The sequence below is a fragment of the Chionomys nivalis genome, chromosome 2, assembly GCF_950005125.1.
Source record: "Chionomys nivalis chromosome 2, mChiNiv1.1, whole genome shotgun sequence".
NCBI classification, from domain to species: Eukaryota; Metazoa; Chordata; class Mammalia; order Rodentia; family Cricetidae; genus Chionomys; species Chionomys nivalis.
Genome location: NC_080087.1, coordinates 70564772 through 70590428, shown reverse-complemented (window position 1 = coordinate 70590428; position 25657 = coordinate 70564772). Strand labels below are relative to the sequence as shown.

At 53.7% G+C, this 25657-nt stretch overlaps 3 protein-coding genes across 7 annotated transcripts; 1 reads left to right on the top strand and 2 right to left on the bottom strand.

Annotated features, from left to right (window-relative positions):
* Positions 1-63: 63 nt before the first annotated feature.
* On the bottom strand, positions 64-11794 carry Znf865 (zinc finger protein 865). Its single transcript, XM_057762980.1, has 2 exons — positions 11701-11794; positions 64-4283 (listed from the first exon to the last, which is right to left on the bottom strand). The coding sequence occupies exon 2, from the start codon at positions 4254-4256 to the stop codon at positions 1083-1085; it is 3174 nt and encodes a 1057-aa protein (XP_057618963.1). The 5' UTR covers positions 4257-4283; positions 11701-11794; the 3' UTR covers positions 64-1082.
* A 1862-nt stretch (positions 11795-13656) lies between these two features.
* Znf524 (zinc finger protein 524) lies at positions 13657-17527 on the bottom strand. Its single transcript, XM_057762924.1, has 2 exons — positions 17239-17527; positions 13657-14712 (listed from the first exon to the last, which is right to left on the bottom strand). Exon 2 carries the CDS (start codon positions 14672-14674, stop codon positions 13733-13735), a length of 942 nt encoding a protein of 313 aa, XP_057618907.1. The 5' UTR covers positions 14675-14712; positions 17239-17527; the 3' UTR covers positions 13657-13732.
* Fiz1 (FLT3 interacting zinc finger 1) lies at positions 17505-24737 on the top strand. 5 transcript variants are annotated; one of them, XM_057762922.1, is made up of 3 exons: positions 17505-17583; positions 19685-20028; positions 22597-24737. In XM_057762922.1, the coding sequence occupies exons 2-3, from the start codon at positions 19717-19719 to the stop codon at positions 23785-23787; spliced, it is 1503 nt and encodes a 500-aa protein (XP_057618905.1). In that variant the 5' UTR covers positions 17505-17583; positions 19685-19716; the 3' UTR covers positions 23788-24737. The 5 variants fall into 5 exon arrangements, with proteins under 5 accessions (XP_057618905.1, XP_057618903.1, XP_057618906.1 ...); XM_057762920.1 differs by lacking the exon at positions 17505-17583 and adding an exon at positions 18062-18129; XM_057762923.1 differs by lacking the exon at positions 17505-17583 and adding an exon at positions 18062-18217.
* Positions 24738-25657: the final 920 nt, after the last annotated feature.

The window sequence follows — 25657 nt, the reverse complement described above, 5'->3', positions numbered from 1 at the left end:
ATAAAAAGAAAGTTCAAGATTAGCCAGCTGGGGTGGTGCACACCTTTAATGTCAGTACCAGGGAGGTAAAGGCAGGTGGATTCTGTGAGTCCAAGGCCAGTCTGGTCTACAGAGTTCTGGAATGGCCAAGAATTACAGAGAGAGACCCACCCTGTCTCCAAAACAAAACAAAAATCAAGGCTATCCTTACCTCCAAAGCAAGTCCATAGCCAGCCTAGAATCCATGAGATCCTGTCTCCAGAAAGTCTGCAGGCAGTGGTGAATTCCACAGGCGTGCTCTCCCAGCTACTGGAGTGTGAATGTAATGTCCAATCAATTCATGTTTCCCTAGTACCCAGGCCAGGACTTGGCAGACAGGAGACTTTCGGTCATGGTGGCTGAAAACATCCTGGAGAGGAGTCTCGGGATCTCAAATCAGTTCCCGGGAGATAGACTTACCTGTCTCACTCTCGCCACTTGCCCAGTTCGTAGGCTAACGCCGGGGACATGGCAAATCCTCACTCAACCCAGGTAAAACACGACAGAGGTGCTGTGAGTCCATCCAGTTATCAGAATCCCCCAGGAACAGCAAGGACAGACCCCAGCGGCCCTGTTGATACGATTTATTGTTCTCTGCTCTGTACAAGCCGCGTCTGTTCCCCCCTCCCCCCAACCCAAGAGCACCCAGACCCCCAACCTGTGCCCTCTCAACTCTGTTCATAGTCCACTGTCCAGCCAGATCCCAAAGGAAGTAGAGGCGGCGGGTAATTCAGGCCCATCTTCACCGCGGAGTTCACGGGAGCCAAAACACGGCTGGGTAGATGAGGTTTACAAAAGAAGGCTGGACGGAGGATCAAGTTCAGTGTCTGTCGGACGAAGAAGGAAGGGCCAGAATGGCCTGACATTGTAGCAATTTAACCTTCAGTTTATAGGGCAGGGCATGGGGTCGGAAGGAAACCAGACCATCTGTAGTTCTTTAGAATGGGTAACAATAAGGAGGGGTGGGGAGAGTCTGACCAGCAGCCCCAGGAAGGTGTGGGGGTGAGGAGGGGGGGAGTCCAGAAGGGAACATCTGATTGGAGTGGTGCATTGAAACTCCCTGGTCAGGGATCCTTCCCGGGCAAGGCGCTTCCCCCTGTTCCGGGCCCCCCAAGACCCTCAGCCTTGTGCACCAGGCGATGTTTCTTCAGACCATAGGTATTGGCAAAGCCCTCACCGCAGGAGGAGCAGCGGAAGGGCCTACCTCCCTGATGGGCAGCCAGGTGCTTCCGGAAGTAGCCAGGATCCTTAAAGGCCTTGAGACAGGCGGGACAGCGCAGCTCGGGCCGTGGGGGCTCGTGGGCACGCTGGTGGCGCAACACCGAGCTCAGGTAGAAGAAGCCCTTGCCGCAGTGCTCGCAACGGTAGGCGCGCTCGCCCAGGTGCAGCCGCTGGTGCTCCAGCAGGTTAGAGCGGTAGCGGAAGGTCTTGCCGCAGGCGCCACAGCGCTGAGGCCGGGCCACGGCGTGCAGTCGCCGATGCTCCGCCAGGCTGGAGGACTGCGCAAAGCGCTTGGCGCAAACCCCGCACTTGAAGGCGCGCTCGCCCGTGTGCACTACTCGGTGCTGCCGCAGGTACCAGGAACGCAGGAAGCCTCTGCCGCACACGCCGCACCGGTAGGGCCGCTGCTCTGTATGACAGCGCTGGTGGCGCATCAGCAGGGCCGCCTCCCAGAAGCGCTTCCCGCACACCGGGCAGCGGAAGCCCCGCTTCTGTCGGTGGCTTCGGCGGTGCAGGAGCAGGTCGTACGCGCCGGCAAAGCTCTGGCCGCAGAGGCCACAACCCAGGGTCCGGCGCACCAGGTGCACATACTTGTGAGTCACCAGACCCAGGAAATGCTTGAAGCTTTGGCCGCACGTGGCACAGCTGAAGCGCTCAGCGCCTGAAGTGGCCCCGCCACCCCCTCCGGTCACAGTCGTCCCACCCGAATCCTCGCTGCCCCCAGACACGCCGGCCAGCGCTGCCACCGCCGCCCCCACCTCTCCGGCCAGTCCGTTGTCCAGCACGCTGGATGCGTCGGTGCCGCCGCTAGAACTATCAGAGGACTGGGGGCCACTGGGGGTTGGCGGCAGAAGACGTTCCGGGGCAGCCTGGTGGACCAGCTTGTGCCACATGAGATTCTCGATGAAGCCGAAGGTCTTGCCGCAGGAGTCACAGCCGTATGGCTTCTCTGACATGTGGGCTTCTTTGTGGCTCATGACGTGAAAGAGATCCGGGAAATGCTCCCCACAGTCCGAGCAGGCGTAGCTCAGGCCGTCGGCGGGCCCGCCCGAAGCACCTGCAGCCCCGGGTCCACAGGCCCCCGTGGTCCCCTGGCCCCCGGTGAGGCCTGTGGCTCCGGTCAGGGCGCAGGGCAGCTGGAGCCGGTGCACCTGGCGATGACGCGTGAGGCTCTGCGGGTAGCCGAAGACCTTGCCGCACAGCTCACACTTGTAGGGCCGTTCCCGGGTGTGCACCACATGGTGCTTGCTCAGGTGGAAGGACTCGCGGAAGCGCTTCCCGCACACTGGGCACTGGTGGGGCTTCTCGCCGGTATGGATGCGCTCATGGCGCTTCAGGGTCTCGCGGCGCCCGAACGCCCGCCCGCAGATGCCGCAGCAGAACGTCTTGCCTGGGACGCCCGTGCCCGCGCCACCAGCGCCGCCGTTCCCGGCACCACCGAGCAGCAGCGGATGCGCGCCGAGAAGTGGCACAGGCATCGCCCCATACACCACCGCCGCTGCAGCAGCTGTGGCTTTCTCGTCGGTGGTGGTCGGGTCCGCCGGCAGGAGGTAGGGGCCCGGGGGGAAGGTGGGAGGTGGTTGCGGGACTGGGGTCGCCCCATCCTTGGCCGGTTCGGTGGCCACAGGTGGCGCGTGGGCAGCCTTGTGCCGCAACAGGCTCTGGGGCGCTGAGTAGGTCTTCCCGCACAGGTCGCAAGGGTAGACCGGCCGCGGGGCCCCGGCCCCTGCATGAGCCGCCTGGTGCTTGAGGAGGTAGGAGGCATCACGGAAGGCCTTGCCACAGATGCCACAGGGCAGGCGCAGCAGGTCGGCCGAGTGCGTTTTCACATGCCGCTTGAGGCTCTCCCTCCGGTTGAAGCTTTTGCTGCACACGGAGCAGGAGAAGGGCTTCTCACCAGTGTGGATGATCTGGTGCTGGTGGAGGTGGCTGGGCTTCTTGAAGACCTTCCAGCAGAGGGGGCAGGCAAATGGGCCCTCCCCGCCAGTAGTGGTGGGGGGAGGCAAGGCCACACCAGCTGCGGCAGCTGGGGTGGCATTCCCATCCGTGGAGGTGGCAGGCGCTGCAGGTGTAGCTGAGGGGCCGGAGGACACTGCAGCAGGGGCGGAGGTGGCTGTGGCACTGGAAGTGGGTACCGGGAGGCCCAGCGAAGGAAGCGGTGTCCCGGGCTGCGGCGGACCCCCAGCAGTTGGTGGCACATCCTTGTGGCAGCGTCGGTGGCGTATGAGACTGGATACGTGGTTGTAGGTGCGGCCACAGACGCCGCATTCGTATGGTCGCTCCCCAGAGTGCACCAGCATGTGCTGGACCAGATGTGAGGACTGTTTGAAGGACTTCTGGCACACACCGCATGGGAAGCGACGCTCCATCAGGTACTTCAGCCTTCGGAAGTAGCCCTTATCGTCCTTGGTTGGGTCGCAGGCCGCCCCGACCGTGGGCCCAGGTGGGGTCTGCGTGGGTGTGGGAAGTGGCCCAGGGGTCCCGGTGGGAGTGCCAAGACCTGATGCCACCCCAGGCCCAGGTGTGGGCCCTCCTCGTTTCAGGTTTCCGAACAGGTGCTGGTGCCCAGAGAGGTCGACAATTCCCCACTGCGGGGCAGGGAAGGCAGCATCAAAGAGCGGAGGGGGTGGCGCCCCGAAGGTGGGCGGCAATGGCGGATCCAGCTTCTTGGCTTGGGAAGAGGATGAAGAAGATGAAGATGAGGAAGATGAGGAGGAAGATGATGACGAGGAGGATGAGGAAGGAGCCTCCGCCTTGGGTTTGAAACTGGACTGGGGTGGGTAGTCATACTGAGGTGGAGGAGGCTGGGGTGGGGGCTGGGGCGGGGGCCCCGGGGTGCAGGGCAGGGCCGCCACTGCTTTGGCATGCTCCCCATACAGTTCCATGGGCTCAAAGCGCTGGTGGTTGAGGAATTCCAAGAAGTCAAAGGGGTAACTCTGGAAGTGGACCCCGTCCTCGCCCCCGATGCCGCTGCTCCCGCCACCCCCGGCACCGCTGCCTGCCTGGTTTGCCTCCATCTCTGGCCGGTGGAGAGAAGGGAGACCCTGTGAAGAAGAGGATGGGGACTGAGCAAAGGGAGCCCGTGAGTAGCAGGCAAAGGGAACTACTTCCATGCTCCTGACAATCTGCCCAAACAAGTTTCCCTCTTACCTGTGTGAATCCAGGGTCATTCCTAGCCTCCTCCCAACCTTCCCTCCATCTTTTCCTGAATCTTCATACATCTCCCTATCCACCCTCAGACTGTCTTCTCTATGCACCCGTAGGCACTTGCTTTCTCCCCCAAAACTAATTCTCCCAGGACCTTGGTGATGGGGGGGACTGGGACGGGGAGGGGGGGACTGGGACTGGGACGGGGACGGGGGGGCTGGGACTGGGACAGGGGTCAAAACCCTCTCCTGCTCTACATTGAGATTCCTCCACTCCCTCCACATACTTTCCTCTGGTCTTGATCTTCCCAGGTTTGCCACTATAAAATGAGGATAAAAATAGCACCCAGCTAACTAGTTAAGACAGGGGCTTCAGGAACCAAAATGGCAACTTCAAACCTAAGTCCAGTCCCTTTCTTTTCTTTTCTCCCCCCCCCCCCCATAAGACAGGGTTTCTCTGGGTAGCTCTGGCTGTCCTGGAACTCACTCTGTAGACCAGTCTGGCCTCAAATTGAGAGATTTGTCTACCTCTGCCTCTCAAGTGTTGGAATTAAAGGCATAGGCCACCACTGCCCCTCCCCCCCACCCGTCACTTTCTAGCTGTGTGACCAAATGACAGAACCTCTGCCTCCACAATCACTGTGACTAAGGGCAAACCAAGCACTCAGGTGGCTGAGATTGCTCCAAGTTTGAGGTAATCTTGTGGTAGGGGAGGGAGGCAGGGAGGAAGGAAAAAAGGTCTAGGGCAGCAGGATCTATCAAGCACTGGGCTGTTGTGAAGATCCAACAGTTTAACATTAGCATGTGGAAGGCTCCTCCTGGCGCCTTGTAAACACTCAGTATATGGTAATGCCTTCCATGAATTGATAGTATCTTTCCAGTAGCAGAAAAAGGGAAGCCAAGAAAACTGGGTAAGAGCTCAATACTGGGGGAGAGGGAATATTCTTTGATTGCAAGGTAGAAAGAAAAATCCACTAGCCTAGGTCAAGGTAGTTATGGCAAGAGTGCCTGCATAGACCTGGGTTCTGATCTGATCTTTGCTAGGTCCACGCTTTCTCCACATTTAAAATGGGGCCTGAACTTCTACATGGGGAGCTGAGGGTGAAATGCAACATTATCAGTAGTGTGCATTCCGCCCCTAGGGCTGGATGCCATAATGATGACATCACACACCTGGGCACACCGATCCTGGTCCTTGGATTACAGTTTCTCTTAGCTCCTCCCAACAGGCAGGCAGGCACTTTTTGTACAACTTTTTCTGTTTGTTTTCCTTTCCTGCTGTCTGTCCTCTCTCCTCCCTGGAACCTCAGCTTCCGGAATTCACTCCTGTGTTCACACACACAGCAGCCCTACTGAGCTTCTGAAGAGTCGCTGGGAGAAAGGCCCATTTTTGCCCATCATCCCTTGCCCCTATAGTTCTGCAGTTCTGGCCCAGTCATCTTTCTAATCATACTATATTCAAAACCTAAGGAGCTGCAGGGGACAGGATGTCCCTCCAAGGCCCAGGACCTTTATTTAGCCTGCCTGGCTGGCTCTTGGCACACACAGGTAAAAGGTGTCTCCACCCTACCTCTACACAGAAATAGATATTTTTAGTATCCAGCTCTGAGTGTTCTTGAACAAGAGTCAACACCATACCCTTTACAGCCCTTCCCTTCAGTCTAAACTCCAGGAGAAGCAAAGGCATGGCAACCAGAAGACTGCATGCAGAGCCTAAGTGTGGGATGCTGCCAGCAAGGAGGAAGACATACAGTGGAAGGATGCAGGAGGCAGAGACCAATTCAGAGTGCTACGGAAGGGGGCGGGGACCTTTGCGTGCCTCCATGAGGACCTTAGTGACAGTTGCTGCAGCTGGGGTGTCTCACACAGACTAAGCTCTTCCACTTCTTAACTCATGAGATCCTTGTTACAACTCATATGGAGACGCTTCTCTCTCCACTCAACGCACTGAAGCACCAAGTATCTAGTGATTCCTCGAGGTCCTCAGAGCAAGCGTGCAGTAGAGCAGCTGGTGTCACAGCCAGAGATGCCATCCGCTATGGGAGAAGCTTTCCCAGGAGCTGTACCCTGGGAGGTACAGGGTAGAATTATGGCAACAGGAGTCTCCTTTAGGGGTGCTCTCTGGGCTATTTATATGAGGGACCTAGCAGGTGGTGTGGGGGATTACTATTCAATAGTTCTGCCAGGCACCTCTATAACCCCAGCTTCTGTGAACCTGAGGGAGGATTCAAGGCTAGCCTTGCCTATGTAGTGAGTTTGAGGCCAGCCTGGGATACAGGAGACTGTCTCAAAAAGCAACAAACCCCATGGATTCTTTGTCTGCCTCAGGACATCCTTCCCCAGCAGTCAATGATACCCTCCCACACACATCCTATTCAGGTTTCTATCCTCACTGTCTCTGCTAGTCCATAATCCAGCTCTATTCTTCTCACCACAGCTAGTGCCACCGACAGATTATGCGCTACTTTGTCATGCATTATCACTGTCTGACCTCTCCACTACGGGAGCAAGGACTAAAGTAGCCTGCTTTCTTTGCCACTATGCCCTAGCACCTACCACAGTGCAGATGTGGACAAGCTACAGATACTTAATATCTGTTGCTATGTAGAGATGAGCAATATCTCTATCTCCTCCAGGAGATCCATGAAGAGACCGTGAGGGTAATCAGAGAATGTGTTGCAATGACTGAAAATGAAGTCACAGCCAGGTGCTCTGGCACATGCTCATAATCTCAGCAGCACTTAAGGAGGTAGGAAGACCAGGAGTTCAAGACTAGCCTCAGCTGCACAGCATGTTCAAGGCCAACCTGGGCTATCTAGCACTCTGTCTCAGACAATAAAAAAAAAGAAAAAAAAAAACCCATACCAACACTGAGGAGATGTAGGTAATACAGTGCTCAAAGGGAAATTTATTGCAGTAGACATCTATATTAATAAATATTTGCCAAATAATAAGAGACTAGAAAGATGGTTCAGTAAGTATTTACTGAGTAAGCATGACATAAGTCTTCAATTGCCCCATTTTAATAATATTTGTTTATTTTCTCCAGGCACATCTGTCTGTGCACTGCTTATGTGACTGAGTGGAAGCCAGAAAAGAATATCAGATCCCCTGGATTTGGGTTCCAGGTGGTTGAGAGCCACCATGCGGGTGTTGGGTTCTATGAGAATAGCAGGCACTCCTAGTGTGGATCCATCTCTCCAGTCCCAAACTGCCCCTTTCCTGAGGTGCCATGTGCCAAGGAAAAGTTTATGCAATTATAATGGAAGAGACTGCCCCACTCCACATACCAAACGGAGTTCCACATAAACACAGCAAGTTTTAACAGGGGTGATGAGATGGTTCAGTGGATAGAGCACTTGGCATGCAAGACTGAAGACCAGAGTTTGCATCCCCATAACCCACAGAAAAGTAAGTCAGGTGGGCAAAACAGCTCTTTGTTATCCAGTACTTAAGAAGGCAGAGATAGGGCTGGGGAGATGGCTCAGTGGTTAGGAGCACTGGCAGCTCTTCCAGAGGACCCAGGTTCAATTCCTTGCACCCACATGGCAGCTCACATGTCTGTGACTCCTGTTTCAGGGGATCTGACACCTACATGCAGGCAAAACACCAATGCACATGAAATAAAAATAAATAAACTAAAAAAAAACAAACCCCAGCAGAGATGAGAGATCTCCATGGCAAGCAGGTTAACTACACTAGCCCAACTTGTGTGCTTCAGATCCAGTGGGAGCCCTTGCTTCAGTAAAGCAGAGCAGAATCGGGGAAGACACACATGTCAACCTCTGGCCCCTATATAAGTATACACATGTACCATGCCACACACGGGAAAAAATGTTAACAAGTCACATCTGTTATTTGACTCTTCTAAGTTCTCCTCGAAACAGTAAGAAAGGACGGGTAGACTCAGAAACACTGAGGCACAGCTGGGCAGTGGTGGCACACACCTTTACTCCTGACACTTAGGAGGCAGAGGCAGGCTGACCTCTGAGTTCAAGGCCAGCCTAGGATACACAGTGAGTTCCAGGACAGCCAGAGCTACACAGAGACCCTGTCTCAAAAAAAAAAACACCCTACCCCCCCCCAAAAAAAATCACTAAGGAAGAGCTGGGGGGTCACTGAGATGAGTGGGGTTGAAGGAAAGTGATGGGGTTCAGGACTCTACTCTTCCCTGTCAGTATTTCACTTTCCAAAACAGAAGTGGGGCCCCTACAGCTGCATACTGGAGCTGTGACCTGCTCAATCCTCTCCCCACCTCCTGCCTCCTGCCTCCTAGTCACGCCTCTCAGTCTGCCCGACTCCAGACCAGCCACTGGCATTCACTCAAATCTAGAGTATGGGGCTCACTGCTTCACAGTGTGTCCCATTCAAGATTCCCAACAGCTCAGTGGTTAAGAGCACTGGCTGCTCTTCAGAGGACCTGGGTTCAGTTCCCAGCACCCACACAGCAGCTCCCAACTGCAACTGCCGCTCCAGGAGTTCCAGCACCTTCACACAGAGACAAATGCAAGCAAAAACACCACTGCATGGAAAATAAAAAAAATTAAAAAAAATTCCCAACACTCTCAGAAGTATTGCTATCCTGCTTAGCTGGGAGGATGAAGACCAGGCCAGACCCTTCTTGCAGAAAACCTCGAGACCCTGCCTTCCCAAAGTCCTTCATGACCAACACAGGCCCCCACAAGCTTGCAGCTGCTCTTCCACTGCGCTGGTTCCATTTCTGCTCCGGGGCCTGTGTTTCAGGACTGTTACTTTTGCAGGCAAAATTAACTCCCCCGCACTCTCCTCATCCTTCCTGTCTCTGTTCAATTGTCTTCTCAATGGAGGCTCTGAGCGGCCAGTGCCACCTGTCCCCCAGACCTACACTCCCCAGCTAGCTTCATTTCGCTCCAGATCACCAGCATTGAATGTACCCCATGTTCTGCTTTCCTGACTGTGTTTTTACTGGGATCACTCTCTGATGCCAAGATTTTCTTTTTCCATTTTCACATGTGTAGGCACACGTGTGCGTGTAGAGACCGGATGCTAGGAATGATCCTCTATCTCTCTTCCACTCAGTCAAACTCAGAGCTCACAGATATGGCCAGTCTCATTATCCAGACTGCTCTGGAGGTCCTATTTCTGCCTTCAGAGACTGGAATTACAGGTGGATCTCCCAACTCACTGGCATTCAGATGGGTTCTGGGAATCTGAACTCTGATCCTTATGCTTTTATGGCAAGTAGTTTAACCACTAAGCCATCTCCACAGTCCCAGAAACAAGATTTTTAAATGCTTTGCTCTGAACTCTGTCCTCAGGACCTGGGACAGTACCTAGCTTGCTTATAATTAAATAAAAACAAAAACAAAAACAAAAAAAGTGTTCCATTTATTTCTTGTGTGTGCACATGTGTAGGTCAGAGGACAACCTACGGGAGTCAGTTCTCCCCTTCCACCATGAGGGTTGTGGGAACTGAACTCAGGTCATCAGGCTTGGGAGCAAGAGCTTTTACCCTCACTGGCGGCTTGATAAATGTTACTGAAGAAGCGAAGGAACAAGGCCAGGCACACAGGGTGAGAAAAGACTCGAGTCTAGTCAAATCCACAGCCTGCAAGGTGAGGCGCTGTCAGAGCAGCCCTTTGGCAGCCACAGCAGTCTAGGACCAAACTGTCTGTTCCTGAGGAGCAAGATGGATGAGAGCATCCCCAAGAGATGAAACTCTGTCCACATGTTTATTTTTATTTTGTGTGTGGTTTATGTTTGCATGTGAGGGTGTGGAGGCCCAAGCCAATGTTGCTTGGCCTCCTCAACTGCTCTCCTCTCCTTCTTTGAGGCAGTCTTTTGTTAAATCTGGAGTTAGCCAGTGAGCCCCAGGAATCCTCTCATCTCCACTTCCCCGTGCCAGGATTACAGACATGTGCCACTATGCCCATTGTTTTCTTTAATATAAGTGCTGAGACTCTGAATTCAGGATCAAACACTTTACTGATTGAACTATGTCCCCCAACCCCAGGTAGCTTGATTTCTAATGTCCACCTTCTCAACTAGCATAGCCACTCTATGTGCCCATTTTATTCTCTGTAGGAAGTAGATGCTCGTTAAATGGGTGTTGAAAGTGTTTATGAGTCAATAAGGAACAAGTGGATGCAGGAAGAATCTTAGGAGCTTGGTAGAGCAGACAAAAGCCAGGCAATTTATCCCCAGGCTCTTTGGGATCAAGCCTTCTCTCCTTTGCTTCTGCTCCAAGCTCACTGCTGCTCTTTCACACATCACTGTTACCTCCGGAATTCTGCACCAGCTGTTCCCCCAGATCTTTGAATGGTACGATTAAATCTTCTGTTTTGGCATTCACCTCCGGGCATAGCTCACCAGACTCTCAGAAAACCCAAAGTGCACACTGTTTGTTTCTGATCTGCCTCTCAACTAGGCTGCAAACCCCTGGAAAATGAGGGTTAGCTGCGCCTCTCCCCTTCACAACTGCATGGCATGGGCCTAGAACAGTGGGACTCATTCAGTAAAGAGAAAGAACATATGGGAAAGGATGTAAGCAGCGCCAGGGTCTTTCCTAGGAAGTTTGGGACAATGTCACGAGACTTGGCTAAAGATGGGGACAAGAGCTGCTGATGCTCCATAGAGGAACATTCTCTGCTAACTTGCATTGTTCTGGGAAAGCAGAGGCCAGGATGAGGGGAGGGAGGGAAGTGGGGCGGGAGTGTTTCATGAGAACCTGATGCTAAGCAGGCAGATGTCTCTCCCTAAGTGGGGGGGGGGGGACTCTGGAAGGTGCAGTGCCACTAAAGGGTCTTTTTGATGGGGTTGCAGGAAGGGGTTTTTAAAAAGCAATATTGGCATAGGCCAGAATAGAAAATATTTTTGCACCCACAAAGAAGGCATTGGGAATGGGTTGTGTGTGCTCAGACACGGTGGGGGGCAACTCTTGTCACTAAGTACTAATGCAACACCCCCTGGAGGCAATCGTACAGGACATGGGCAGCTGCCCTGCAAGCACAGCAATGCTGATGGCATGGGGAGGGTCTCGTGGAGGAAGCTGACGAGGCTGTAGGGAAAGAATCCGTGGGGGGCCCTGGCTCTTGAGAGGTTCGTTACGAATGAAAACGCGTTGGTAGCCAGCCCACGGTGAGGGGGGCGTCCATGGGGGATATATCTGGAGTGATCTTGTGGGGGACTAGTGACTGGGGATCCCCTGCCTCGGGCCCGGCAGTGAAGCACTGACGTTCTGGGGGGGGGGGTGCGTCCTGGGGATTGCGGCAGGCCAGGAATAGGCCCCCCGCCCCCGAGGAACCCGGGTCCCCGGGCCGCGCACCCCGTCACTCACCGGCGCTGGGGTCTCCGCCGGGAGGAGGCTGAGGAGGCGGAGGAGGTGCCGCCGCTCCGGGGAGACCCGAGGGCCCAACCGGAAGTGCCGCCCCTTTTCCCCCCCACTCCCCACCAGCCCCGCGCCTCCTGCCCGGAAGCGGAAGTCGCGCAGGTTCCCCCAAAGCGCCGGCGTGGAGGATGGCGGCCCGGGAACTGGGAAGGGAAATTACGCCGGCACAGTGTCTCACGACACGGGGGGGGGGGGGGGAGACAGCTTAGGCCGCTTCCGGTGGGCGAATGGAGCCTGCTGCGCCTGCGCTCACACCACCCTCGGGCTCTAGGCATCCGGCTAGGATACACCCTGGGGCTCGGGTCTCACGCTTGAGCCCCGCCCCCTAGGCTGGGCCCCGCCCATTTCCGAACGTCTTGTTAAAGGTTGGTTCGATTCCTTTTGCTGCACCTCCAATTAGTTCGTTCTAGTCTTCTCTCTAAACCCCTACTTTTGGAATTCCACCCTCCCGCCCAGGCCACACCCACAGATCACGCCCCCTTTTAAATCCTGTCTCTTATAAAAAAAAAAAAAAAGCTGTGCACCGTCCCTCGCATTTAAGAGGCATCACTTTTTTACTTTTTAATTTCTTCTTTTCAGACGTGGTCTCACACTGTGGCTCAAAGTGACCTTGAACTCCTGTGTAGGGCTTACTGGCCTCAAATTTGCAGCAATCCTCCTGTCAGAGCTTTCGGGAACTCTGAGATTATGGGGCTGGCTCTCTAATAACTTGTATGCTTGTAGTTCGGCTTTGCACTTTGAAAGCGTTCCTTTAAGTCAGTTATTCTCAACCATTGGCATCAATCAACGTGATGCTCTTTAACCCAGACTTACTGAATAGAAAGCTTTGGGGTGGCTTTCAGAGATTCGAGACACTTTGGATGCACGACTTTTTGTTTGTTTTGGTTTTTCGAGACAGGGTTTCTCTGTATAGTAGCCCTGGCTGTCCTGGAACTCTCGCTGTAGACCAGGCTGGCCTCGAACTCAGAGATTCGCCCATTTCTGCCTTCTGAGTGCTAGGACTGAAGGTGGATGCACTACTCTTAACTTAGTCCCGCTATGAACAGCTGAACCTAATTTTAGTCTATTTTTCTTCCCTCTCCATGGCCTGAATAGCAATAATGTCCATCCCTAAGCACCCTCTCCAAATGGTTAATACTGCACTTTGGAAAGTACTTCCATGGAATTGATTTTTGAGATGCCCCTACGAATGTTCGCAGGGGTGCCTTAATTGCTTCGTACGCCTATATTAAAAGATCTTTAAAATCAACAATCTGAACTCTACTTCATTTTTAAAGACTTCTTTTAGCCCCGCCTTTCAGTTAAATGCCATCCATTCCCTTTAACTGGCTTTCTGCCAGCCAAGCCTTAAAGTTCTTTGATCTCAGCCCAATTTTTTGCCTCCTTTCCTAAACTGCCACCTAGTTTTTATTGCCCAAGTTTTGTAGCTCATCTTAAGTCCCACCCTCCCCTCGAGCTCACATCCTTTTCTCTAAACCCTATGGAAATGTTCGGTTCTGTTCACCCTCCTCACCCCACACCCTGGAGCTGGCCACTCACTCCACCCAGGGCCTTGTGCATTGAAAGTACATTACCACTGAGTTATACTGCAAGCCCTCAACTTAGTTTTTTTTCTTCCGAATAGCAAGTCCTCTGGAAAAGAAGTTGGAGCAAAGAGTGTCCTAGGTAGAATTTCTGGGGGCTCAGCTAGGATGGAGGGGCCCAGAGTCACGTTTGCATAGTGGGTTAAATGTTTTACAGTACTTGTCTGATGGAGATGAGCTTGGACCAAGGCTTGTTCCAAGCCATTGGTTCTTTGACACCATGCTAAGGAGATATGTGAAATGGTTTCTCTCCAATCATACACACCACAGTCAGGGAAGGTAACAGAGGAACATTGAAAGGGACAGGCACCATGACTGAACACACACTGGAAGTCAGTAGGCAGGGATTTATTTCCACAGCCCATGCCTCCCAGAGCCTGTCAGTCCGAAGGAAGGTGCTAGATGGCATCAGGACCCAGCGGTTTAGGTCCCTGCTTTCGACCCCCTTCCGTGACGGGAATACCACTAGAAATAAGGGCGCCTTGGCCTCCTTGCCCAGCACCAGCTGAACTCCCTGCTGTAAACCCAGACAGGGGAGAAGTGGTGGAGGATACAGGCCAAGCAGGCGTCTTTCCTTCAGGACTCTCTTCCTGCACCCTTTCTGGAACAGGCACACCCTCATCATCATCCCACAGCGGTTGGGGTCTTGGGTTTGGGGGGCACAGGCGCACGGGCATCCCCACAAGCTCTGGGTGTTTGCGTTTGTAATGGCGCCGAAGAGTATTGGCTTCAGTGAAGCGCACCCTGCACGAGGGACACTGATATGGACGCTCGCCAGAGTGGATGCGGTGGTGATGTGCGAGCTCCCCAGCCTCGCGGAAGCGACGAGGGCAGAGCACACAACGGAAGGGCCGATGGCCGGCATGGATGTTGCAATGACGCCGCAAGTGGCTGGACCGCTTGAAGGTCTTGCCGCAATCTTTGCACACATGTGGCTTCAATTCTGAGTGCGAGATGCTGTGGCGCTCCAGGTCGGAGAGGTAGGGGAAGGCTCTCAGGCACACAGGACAGAAGTGTGGAGCCCTCTTGGAGCCAGAGCCCTGGGGCCCAACTGCTGCTGATCCTTCCGGAACTGTGTAAGGGACACCCTGATCATCGATCAACAGAAGATCGCTGCTGCCACCGCCGTCCACTGGTGCTGCCAACGGGGCTTCCTGCACTGATTTGGGGGGGCGGCCCCGCTTTCGAGGGAGGGAGGACTTCAGAGTCCGATTGGAGGTGGTGGCTCCCCCTGGTGGCCGACCTCGGCGGCCCCGGGGAACAGGAGGAAGTAAGGCCAGAGGTTTTTCTTCCTCCCCAGACAAAGTTGAAGGCAACGGGTCTGAGCTGGGGTTGTCCATTGAGCAGTGGGGAGCTTGAGTCTGGGTACTGGAGCCGGCTAAGAGAAGAGAGGGGGTGGCGTCAGTGCGGTGAGGGTCTAAGCCCCCATGTACCCCAATAACTCATCTATCCCTCCTAAGTCTTTGGAGACCTATATAAGAAGACAATTCTGTACAAGTTGATAAGACACGCTGACTGCCCTCCTCCGAAGTGTATCCCATGACTTTCTAGCATTCTTTCATGGCAGTTTGAGAATGATCCCGCTCCACACAGGCTCCTAGGTTTGAATGTCTGGCTCCATCAGTGGAGCTCTTTGGGAAGGATTAGGAGGTGTGGTGTTATGGGATATTTGTACACTGAGTGAAGATGTATTGCTGCGACTGGTCTAACAGCTGATCAGCCAATAGCTAGGCTGGAGAGGTTAGGCGGGACTTGTGGGTAGAGAGGAACTCAGGGTTAGAATCTGGCCTGGCAGGAGCTGCCTACCAGACACTGAAGAAGCTGGACATATGGTACAGAGGAGCAGTAACCAAGCCACATGGCAGAATGTAGATTAACAGAAACAGGTTCGTTTAAGTTATAAGAGCTAGTTGAAAAAGTCTATGCTAAAGCTAAGCTTTCATAACTAACAATAAGACTCTACGTTGTTATTTGTAAGCTGGTGGTCCGAGGGAAAGTCGGACCACAGTGTGCCCTTGATGGAGTAGGCGCTGCCTTGTGGGAAGAGGTGTTTCACCAGGAGTGAGCTTTGAGATTTCCGAATCCTACACCAGGCCAGTCTCCCTCTACCTGAAACATATGGATAGGATATGAGCTCTTAGCTACTGTTCCAGCACTAGGTCAGCCTGTTGGCCCCCACGCTCCTGACCAAGATAATTGTGGACTCACCCTCTGAAAATGTAAGCAAGCCCCACTAAATGCTGCTTTTTTTTTTTTTTTTTTTTGGTTTGGTTTTTGTTTTGTTTTTTTTTAGGCAGGGTTTCTCTGTGTATCTCTGGCTATCCTGGAACCAGCTCCTGTAGACCAGGCTGGCCCTGAACTCACAGAGATCTGCTTGCCTCTGCCTCCCTGAGTGCTGGGATTAAAGGTGTGCACAGCAAATGCCTTCTTATAAGTTGCCGCGGTGACGGATTTTCATCACAGCAACAGATCAGTAACTACTTTAGCCTTTAAGGTCAAAATGAGCAAAAAGAAAAAAATATATAGCTGAGAATGGAACTCTGGGCCACAAAGGCCTCCAAAAGCCCTCTTCCACACAGAGATGGGGAGGAGGTCTGGAAAGGTGCGGGTCTTAGGCAAATCTGCTGATGTGTGAAGGACGAGTATCCAAGGTGCTAAATGTCTGGACTCTGGAGTCAGATAATCAGAAATGAAATGCTGAATCTGTCCCTTCCTTTCTGTGTGGCATTATACAAGATCCTAACTTCTCTGGGCTCATTTATGTCCTTTGCAAGATGGAACTCAGGGTTTGTTTGTTTTTCTTTCTTTCTCTTGTTATTGCTGTTAATTTACTAACCCAGACATGCAATGAGCATGATACACAAAAGCCGGCACCAACCTTTCGAGAAAACACATTTTCTGTTTTGCAAACAGGGAAACTAAGGCACAGAAAGCCAAGTGAGTTAAAGTTCTCTCTGTTAGTGCCAATGAAGTCAAATCAGTCTTACTGACCTTGGTGGTCCAGGAAGACTCTGTGTGTGTGTGTGTGTGTGTGTGTGTGTGTGTGTGTGTGTGTGTGTGTGTGTGTGATACCTGAGGTCTCCCAGTCCTGGGTTTGGATCCCATTCTACCAATAATTAGCTGCAAGTCAGTTTCCTTCTCTGTAAAGTCAAGTATGTGGGGGAGAATCGACTGAAATAAGGAAGTTTCAAAAATGTCCCTAGAACATTTGCCTGGAATACAGAAACCACCCGAAAAACCACTACCGTCCTTTCCCAGAGCCCAGATCTCGGGACCACAGAACTGGAGTGTATTTGGAGGACAAGAGCGCTACAGGTGCAGCTAGCAGCACATGCTGCTGGGGCCCCTGCATTCCTCTTTAAACAGTTCTGTTGTCTGGTTGGTTTTAAAGTTTTCTTTGTGTGTGGTGCTGGTTACCCAACTCAGGGGCCTCACGCATACTAGGCCTGAGTTACAACCCCAAACCTTGCACCCCCTTTTCATATGCACACAGCATGAGGTCCACACGGGGGCAACCTTTCCAGGATCACAAGGTTCGCACCATGCTGTAGCCAGGACAAGAAACTGAATTTCTGGAACATACCTAGGAAGTGAGTGATCCCTCGACCCTCCCCCACCCACAGTACGGTGGGACCTCTGCCTGTCAGCCCCGAGTGGCCCAGCCCGCAAGCGGGGCGGGCCCTCAGGGTGCGGTGGCCAATAAGCGGCGCGGGGACATTGGCGGCAGGGGCTGCCAGGAGGGGGTCTGCGCTCGCGAGCCTGGACCGCTTGGCGGGGCGCGAGGTCGACGCGCGCAGGAGAGAGCGCAGAAGCAGGGAACAGGTGCCGGGGGCGCGCTCGGGCACGCGCACCCGGGACCACCCCTTCCCCCTCCCCCCCACCCGGGCCCCCCGCCTCTGGGTACCTCATTTGCATGCTGCCTGGGCTCGCGTGTGTATGCGCGCGCGCGCCGGGGGCGACGGGCCGAAGCGTGGGAAGGGGCGGGGGAGAGGGGGGCCCTGCCCCTAGGCGGCGGCGGGGCGGGGGCGACGGAGCGCGAGCCGGGCCCCGCCCCTCGGTACGGATTGCCGGTGGCCCCGCCCTCCCCTCCGGGAACAAAGGGGACGCGCTGGGTCCCAAGGCCCAGACGCGCCTGCGCACCAATCGCCTGCCTCGTCCCTGTGAGGACCAACGCACGAAAACCCCCGACCACCTCCAAATGCCTTTCCTCACACAAAGCACTCCAACCCGGTGACCCAATCAAATACAGGTACCGGATAGATGAGACGCGGGAAATGGCTGCTAAGTGCCCCTAATTAACATGGCGCCCGATAGCTTCAAAGCCCCATGGTGTTAAAGCAGTAAAATGGAATGGTGCTTGGTGTTTCCTAACTCCGTATTAGTTCGCCCGCTTGGCTTTTTCTCCTTCCGAATGCAACTCGACAACCTGCCCAGCAGGAGTCCAAGGCTAGGAGAAGGAAATCATATCTGCGTCCATCTATGTAAACTCTTAAAAATAATCGCCGTGGGTTAAGAGAAGTGGCGCGCCGGGGTAACTTAAGCCCCGCCCCTCCCTCTGCCCTCAACCAAGATGGCACCAGCCTAGCTTCTTTGACCTCCTGGGCTGGGAAAAGGAAGGGAATGTAGAAGGGCCGGGTGGGGGCGGGAAAGGGGAGCCAAGGGGGAGGGAGAAAAGAGGACGGGGGGGGGGGCTGCTTAGGGGGAGGAGAAGGGAGCCGAGGCGGAAGTCGAGGGGCCCCTCAGGTGGAAGTGACGCTGACCCCGCTGCCCAAAATGTCGGCGCCCAGAGGGAGGTGTAAGTAATTAAAGAGGAAAGCCGACAGACTTTCCCGGCCTCCCGGGGTCCTGCCTGGTCTCCAGGACCTCCGCAACGCAAAAGCAAGGTGGTCTCGCCTAGTCCCGGGACGCCTGACCCTGCTCCCGCCCCGGGAGCCCGGGGCCGCACCTTCTAGGAACAGGGAAAGGGGTACAAAGGGCTAGTTTTCTGGGCCTGGTTCGAAAGATCGAGCAGGGTGGGGGAGCCCCCGCAGCACCACACACAGTGGGGTGCAGGAAGAGGAGGCGGAGCTTATGGCGGTTGGGGCGGGGCAGGAGAGGGGGAGGAGCTTGTTGGGGCGGGGCCTAGAGTAGGGAGGGAGGGGTTTTGTGGAAGGGTAGAGACTGGTTAGGAAATGGGTAAGGTTTATGCAAAGGGTGGGGCCTGGTAAAGAGGCGTGGATTATATACCATGGGTGAAGGGGCCTAGGTTGAAAAATTGGAGAAACTTGTTAATGTTAGTGGAAAAATGGGGTGCAGGAAGACAAGAGAGGCCCAGAATATGATGTAGAGTTTGCTTAAGGTGTGGCTTAGAGAAAAAGTTGCCATGGCAAGGGTGCGCGATGGAAATATGCAATTTTGAGAGTATTAGTGGAACTATCAGGTCTTTATCATGAAGGTGAAAGCAAGCTAAGGACAGGCTTATGATAGGGAAAGGAGGTGATAGAAAAATGTGCCGGGCAGTGATGGCGCACATCTTTAATCCCAGCACTAGGGAGGCAGGGGCAGATGTATCTCTGTGAGTTCGAGGACAGCCTAGTCTACAGAGTGAGTTCCAGGAAAAGAAAAGAAAAAGGTGACTTATTTAGAGGGAAAGTTGGGTGGGATTTGGAGGCAGATCTCAGCGAATATCTAACTTAGAAAACTCAAGTTAATTTTTAAGGAGGCAGATGGGAATAAAGGAACTGAGAGGAGCTTAAATACCCAAACTGCTCAGTTAATCCTTTGCTGTGCATCAGTGGCTTTGGGAATTACTCTGACCACGTTAGCTCAGACCGTCACCGTGTGAGGTAGGCACGAGTACACCCATTTCATGGGTGAAGAGTTCCAGTTGGCTTCATCCGAAGCTACAGACCGACTGCAGAAGAGCTACTGCAATCTCCCTATAAGTATGAGAACAGTGTGCTCAGCCCCAAATCCCGTCTCACTAGCAGCTTGTCTTCAGAGATGAGTTAGAAGCAAGAAGTCTTTCGAGGAACACTGGGTGCTTAGGGAACAGAGGGAGGGGCCCAGACCTAGTCAAGAGTAGGAGGGCCTTAATTTGTAGTGGGCGGGGCTTGGAGAGGATCGAGAGAGCCTATAGAAACCTTGAGAAGAAGAGTAAAATGGAAGTGGCTAGAAAGATTAGAGAAGGAAGAGGGCTGGAGAGGAAGAGAGAGAGTTCAAGGGCAGTGGGTGTGGCTTGGTGGTGGGCGTGTCTTAACATTGGGCGGGTCTCCCAGAGGACAAGTGTTTCTGAGCCCAGAGAGCTAAGGGAGGGGATGGCCATTGGGGAGGTGATTTTTACCTGCTTTTGTGTCTCTAATATACTCCAGAGAAAGCCCTAAGCCACCCTGGACCTGCCACCATGGATGAGTCCTCGCTGCCTGTGGTTCCAGTCCCTATTGCTGCTCCAGGGCCAGCACCATCGGCCGCTGCCCCTCGGGTGCCCTTTCACTGCAGCGAATGTGGCAAGAGCTTCCGTTACCGATCGGACCTGCGGCGTCACTTTGCTCGGCATACAGCGCTCAAGCCCCATGCATGTCCTCGCTGTGGCAAGGGCTTCAAGCATAGCTTCAACCTAGCTAACCACCTGCGCTCACACACCGGAGAGCGGCCCTATCGATGCTCTGCCTGCCCTAAGGGATTCCGAGACTCCACTGGCCTGCTGCACCACCAGGTGAGTCCTGGGAGCCACGCGGGGCTGAGATCCTGGAGCTCCATTCCACTCAGGGAAAGGCAGCAGGAGATGGGAGCACACTCCTAATTGTAGCTTCCTAATCATAGAAAATTTCACTTTCCTTTTTGCCAAAAACCAATCAAAGCATGACCCTGCAGAGCAAATTTGCCCCATGTAATTGTTTCACCCCCGCTACTGCTGAAGCTTCCAATGCCTGCCAGTATCTGCAGCCTTGTGTTTACAGTTCTCTCCCTTACCATCTTGAAAGCAGGTTTCTCCGTGCACACCCAGCTCCTTTATTCTAAGAGCACAGGCCTTGGAGGGAGCTCAACAAGGCCTTCGGGAAACTTACTCCTTTAAATGACCAGAAGCCAGATGGAGGGTAAAGAAAGTAGTTCCCTAAGGGAGAAGTTGGGAAGCAAATTACAAAAAAAAAATTCAGGGCATGTGATGCGTTCTTATAATTCCAGTGCTCGGGAGGTGGAGGCAGGAGGATCAGGAGTTCCAGATCATCTTCAGCTACACACAGAGTTTGAGGCTAGCTTAGGCTATAGGACACATTCTGTCACAAACAGCAAAGCAAAAACTAATGTGTAGGAGTGAATTGGGAGCGCTGCGGGTTACCGTAGACAAGAGGGCACAGTGATGTCTGCCTGAGTCTTTTGAAGTGTGGAAAGTCCACCCGGGCAAAGCACTGCAGACAGAAACAGCGGCAGGTGCAAAGGCTGGGAGGTGGGAAGGACCTCGGTGTGCTCACGGGCATTGGCTTCTCCTGGGGAGAACAAACTCACGCATTCATCCCAGGAAGGGCCCCAACAAAAGACCAAAATATAGCCGCACCAGCATTCAGTCTGGCAAATCAGTTTGGCTTTCCTCAGAGAGCACAGGTGAGGGTTTACAGAACATGTGTGAACCCCAAGTAAGCGCTTTACCACAAAACCCCATGCTGTCATGGAGATGGTCTGGTGGAAGCTGCATAATGGAGCCCACATTCGGTTATATTAAGTTCCTACATAATGGAGCCCACATTTGGTTACCCTAACTTCCCACATAATGGAGCCCACATTTGGTTATATTAACTTCCCATGTAATGGAGCCCACATTCGGTTATATTAACTTCCCATGTAATGGAGCCCACATTCGGTTATATTAACTTCCCATGTAATGGAGCCCACATTCGGTTATATTAACTTCCCACATAATGGAGCCCCACATTCGGTTATCCTAACTTCCCACGTAATGGAGCCCCACATTCGGTTATCCTAACTTCCCACATAATGGAGCCCCACATTCGGTTACCCTAACTTCCTAGCACTCTAATGCCTCGCCAGGCCCCTTTCAGCGGGCAGAGTAACAGCTACACTCCCGGGAGCTGCCTTGGTTCCCTGGCTCAGGTGCTCTCCTAGATAGACAACAAACAAAACAGTTGTATCTTAACACATACGTTGTTGGGGAACCACGCAGTTGGGACGGTGTTGAGGGCACTGTGAAGTGGGCCATTTTGCAAAGGGAAAAGGTGGAGCGTTCACAGAGAAGAGAGATGGGTGGACTCAGGCCTGTGGATGCCTAGCACCCTAGCCATAGCTGTGTTCTGTGATGAGCCTGTTGAAAAGGGAACAGTGTGTACAGAGGCCATCAGTGTAAGGGACTGGGTCAGAGCTGGCCTGTAGCAGGGCTGTGACTGGGGAGCTAGGGTCTCCTTTTGTGGGTTCCTGCTCTCTTGGACAAAAAAAAAATTTAAAGCAGAGTTAAAAGCTTAGGAATCATTTTATTAGAATTTGAAAGAAAAATCATAGGAAAGGCAGCATTGTGTGGGGCTGGAGGCTGGAGAGGCGGTAAGAGGATAGAAAGATGCACCTTTTCAGTTAGTCCAGGAGAGAAGGCAGGTTTATCAGTGAAGGTCTGCAAGCAGCCACGTGGGAGGTGCCTCTTCAGAGAGACAGTGAAAAAGTCCAGAATGTCAGGACAAGCATGCTGAAAATTTGGGCTGGTATCCAAAGAAGAGACAGAAAGTAGGAAAAGAGTCAGACAGTGGTTTCACAGACCCTTAGCCCCAGCACTTGGGACGCAGAAGCAGGTGGATCTCTTGAGTTCCAGGATAGCTAAGGCTACACAGAGAAATCCTGTCTTGAAAAGCCAAAACAAAGCCAGGCGGTGGTGATGCACATCTTTAATCCCAGCACTCAGGTGGTGGAGGCAGGTGGATCTCTGAGTTCAAGGCCAGCCTGGCCTACAGTAGCTAGTGCCAGGACAGGCTCCAAAGCTACAGAGAAACCCTGCCTCGAAAAACCAAAAAGAAATAAAGAAAAAAACCAAAACAAACAAAACAGAAAGAAAGGAGAAAAGGAAAGGTTAGACTTTTTGAGTTAAGAACTCAGAAAAGAGCCAGGGGTGGTGTCACACACCTTTAATCCCAGCACACGTATACCTGTCTAGCAACCTAACAGAGGAGAGCGGTGAAAGCTAGATCATGTCCCATGAGCAGAGGCCGAGAACTTGGGTTCTGTCTCCTGGGAATCTGTTGCAGAACCCCGATCCTCAACCCTGCCTCTCTGCTCTTGCTCCCAGGTCGTCCACACTGGCGAGAAGCCGTACTGCTGTTTGGTCTGCGAGCTCCGCTTCTCCTCTCGCTCCAGCCTGGGCCGCCACCTCAAGCGACAGCACCGGGGCGTCCTTCCGTCTCCCCTGCAGCCGAGCCCAGGCCTGCCTCCCCTGAACTCCCCCTGCTCAGTGTGTTGCAACGTGGGTCCCTGTACGGTTTGTGGAGGTGGAGGGGCTGGCGGAGGAGAGGGCTTGGAGGGAGCAGGAGCAACCAGCTGGGGACTAGCAGAGGCGGCAGCTGCCGCAGCTGCCTCGTTGCCCCCGTTTGCATGTGGCGCCTGTGCCCGTCGCTTTGACCATGGCCGGGAGCTAGCTGCCCACTGGGCCGCGCACACTGATGTGAAGCCATTCAAGTGCCCACGCTGCGAGCGCGACTTCAACGCGCCCGCGCTGCTGGAACGCCATAAGCTTACTCACGACCTGCAGGGGAGCAATGCACCCCCAACGCAGGTCTGGTCCTCGGGTGGGGGTCCAGAGGTGGCAGGAGATGGCGATGCAGTGGAGGTAGGGGATGCCCCGCCGACCTGGGACGCCAGGCTACTTCTAAGCCCCACCGGGGCAGGCATCCCCAAGCTGGAGGCACTGCTCCCTGAGGGTGAGGGTGCAGAGAATGCTCAGGCTCCAGCTGCAGCAGCCGAGGCATCCTCGGAAGACACACTGTACCAGTGCGACTGCGGGACCTTCTTTGCGTCTGCCCCAGCCTTGGCTAGTCACCTAGAAGCCCACTCGGGCCCAGCCACCTATGGCTGCGGCCACTGCGGGGCATTGTACGCAGCGCTGGCCGCTCTAGAGGAGCATCGGCGTGCCAGCCACGGTGAGGGCAGTGGGGAGGTGGCCCCTGATGGTGACGGCGAGCAGGCGTCTGGAGGGCCGGGGCCCGGCTCCTCCAGCCGTGGCAAGAAAATCTTTGGCTGTTCAGAATGCGAGAAGTTGTTCCGTTCACCTCGCGACCTGGAACGGCATGTTCTGGTCCACACAGGGGAGAAGCCGTTCCCGTGCCTAGAGTGTGGCAAGTTCTTCCGCCACGAGTGCTACCTCAAGCGCCACCGACTGCTGCATGGCACAGAGCGGCCCTTTCCCTGCCACATCTGTGGCAAGGGCTTCATCACACTCAGCAATCTCTCTAGGCACCTGAAGCTGCACAGGGGCATGGACTGAATAGCCAGGCCATCCCGACCTCTACAAGTCCAGAGCCAGACCATAATAAGATGAGGCCCTTGCCTGGAAAAATGGTGCCACCCAGAACCCACACAGGACCACAGTGAAGCATCCTTCAGCAAAGGGGTCCAAGGACATAATTGTTGGGGACTGAAATCTACAGAGGGACTCTTGACTTTGAGACCCCTGGAATGTGGACATGCTCGGATCAACTGGCCTCCGCCACTGAGACCTGAGAATGAAAAACGGGTCTCCACTAACACCTCTCGGCAGTTCACATGTGGGTACCCTCACGGTCCTACCACCCTGAGAGCCATCATTCCCAACGACCTTTATCTGGGGGATGGGGGCAACATCTTGGAATCTTCAGGATCCCCTCCAGATAACACCCACCAGCCACTCACTGGTAGCCCCAGAAAATGAGTATAGCCAGAATCTGCCTTTCCCCGTTTTGCTTCCTATGCTGAAAGAGGACCAGGGTAGATGCCCCCACCTTCAGTTAACCTCCTCAGATTAGGTCTCCCTTCCTGCAGAATGGTCTGACCCTACTCATCGCCCCCCATCCTGAACACTAGCTTAGACTGGCCCAAAGTCTCCCTGCCCTGTAGGTTGGATTGACTCAGATACACATACTCCTGTGCACTTGCAATGGGCTGGTGCAGGCTGTGGCCTGACTCCACTCTCCTTAGAGTAATAGGGCAGACATTTCCTTACGCTGTAGAGCACAGTCCTACAGGTCGTCCCAATCCTGTGACCTGGTGGAGGTGGTAGACATTGGAGTTTCCCTCCTCCTCAACTGTAGTACCTGTCAGTCTTTCCATCACTACCACCTTGTCTCTGTGTTCTGACCCCAAGATGAAAGGGGGACTTGGCTAGGGGTTTCTCCCCCGTGAGCCTCAACCTCACCCCCTGGTCTCCCCAGTGTCTCTGGGACTCCAATAAACCTCATTCTGTCTGTCACTGCTGTCTTGTTTGCTGACTCTGGGTCTCAGGGAGGTGGGACTCTCTCCCTCTTGTACTTAGACTATGTCCCCTAGGACCTGAGGAGATGGCACAACAGTTAAAATGCATGCTATTGGGACCAGAGTTCAGTTCTTAGCGCCTACATCAGGCTGCTCCTAACCACCTGTAACCGAGCTCCAGAGGCTCCAGGGTCCTCTTGTGGCCTCCTTGAGCATTGCACAAACCCACATAACGTGTGCACCTCATTTCTTTTAACCTTTAGAAGAGAATAGGTTCACTAGATACCAGTCTTTGAGGAGCAGAGTCAAAGGTCGCTGCCCCTTCCTGTGGGTTTTTGAGCAGTTAATGGTTGGTAGGGTTGGGGGAGGGCATGATGACTCCCAAGCTCCCACCCCTCCCCTGAGCATAGGCAGTTAAAGACGGGCGGGGTTGGGGAATGACACTTTCCTCCTGTAAGTGCAGATCCTCAGACCCTCGCAAGAGGGCTTGGGCACTCCAATCCTTTTTAAGCCCTTCAGATGAGAAACGGTTTACAACTCACCTAAGCAGCCCATCTGGAAATCAAGAAACACCCCCACAGGACACGTCCCTTGGAAACCAAGCCATATCTTTTTTTTTTTTAAATATTTATTTATTATATTATGTGTATAGCATTCCTTCCACATGTGCCTGAAAGCCAGAAGGGGGCGCCGGGTCTCATTATAGATGGCTGTAAGCCACCATGTGGTTGCTGGGAATTGAACTCAGGACCTCTGGGAGAGCAGTCAGTGCTCTTAACCTCTGAGCCATCTCTCCAGCCCACCAAGCCATATCTTGAAGAGGTTCCAGGCCTTAGACTCTGTTTTCTGCACGGCCATCCTAAGCGTTCTAAACTCTAGATCATAGATCGCACATTGAACAAAGCAGA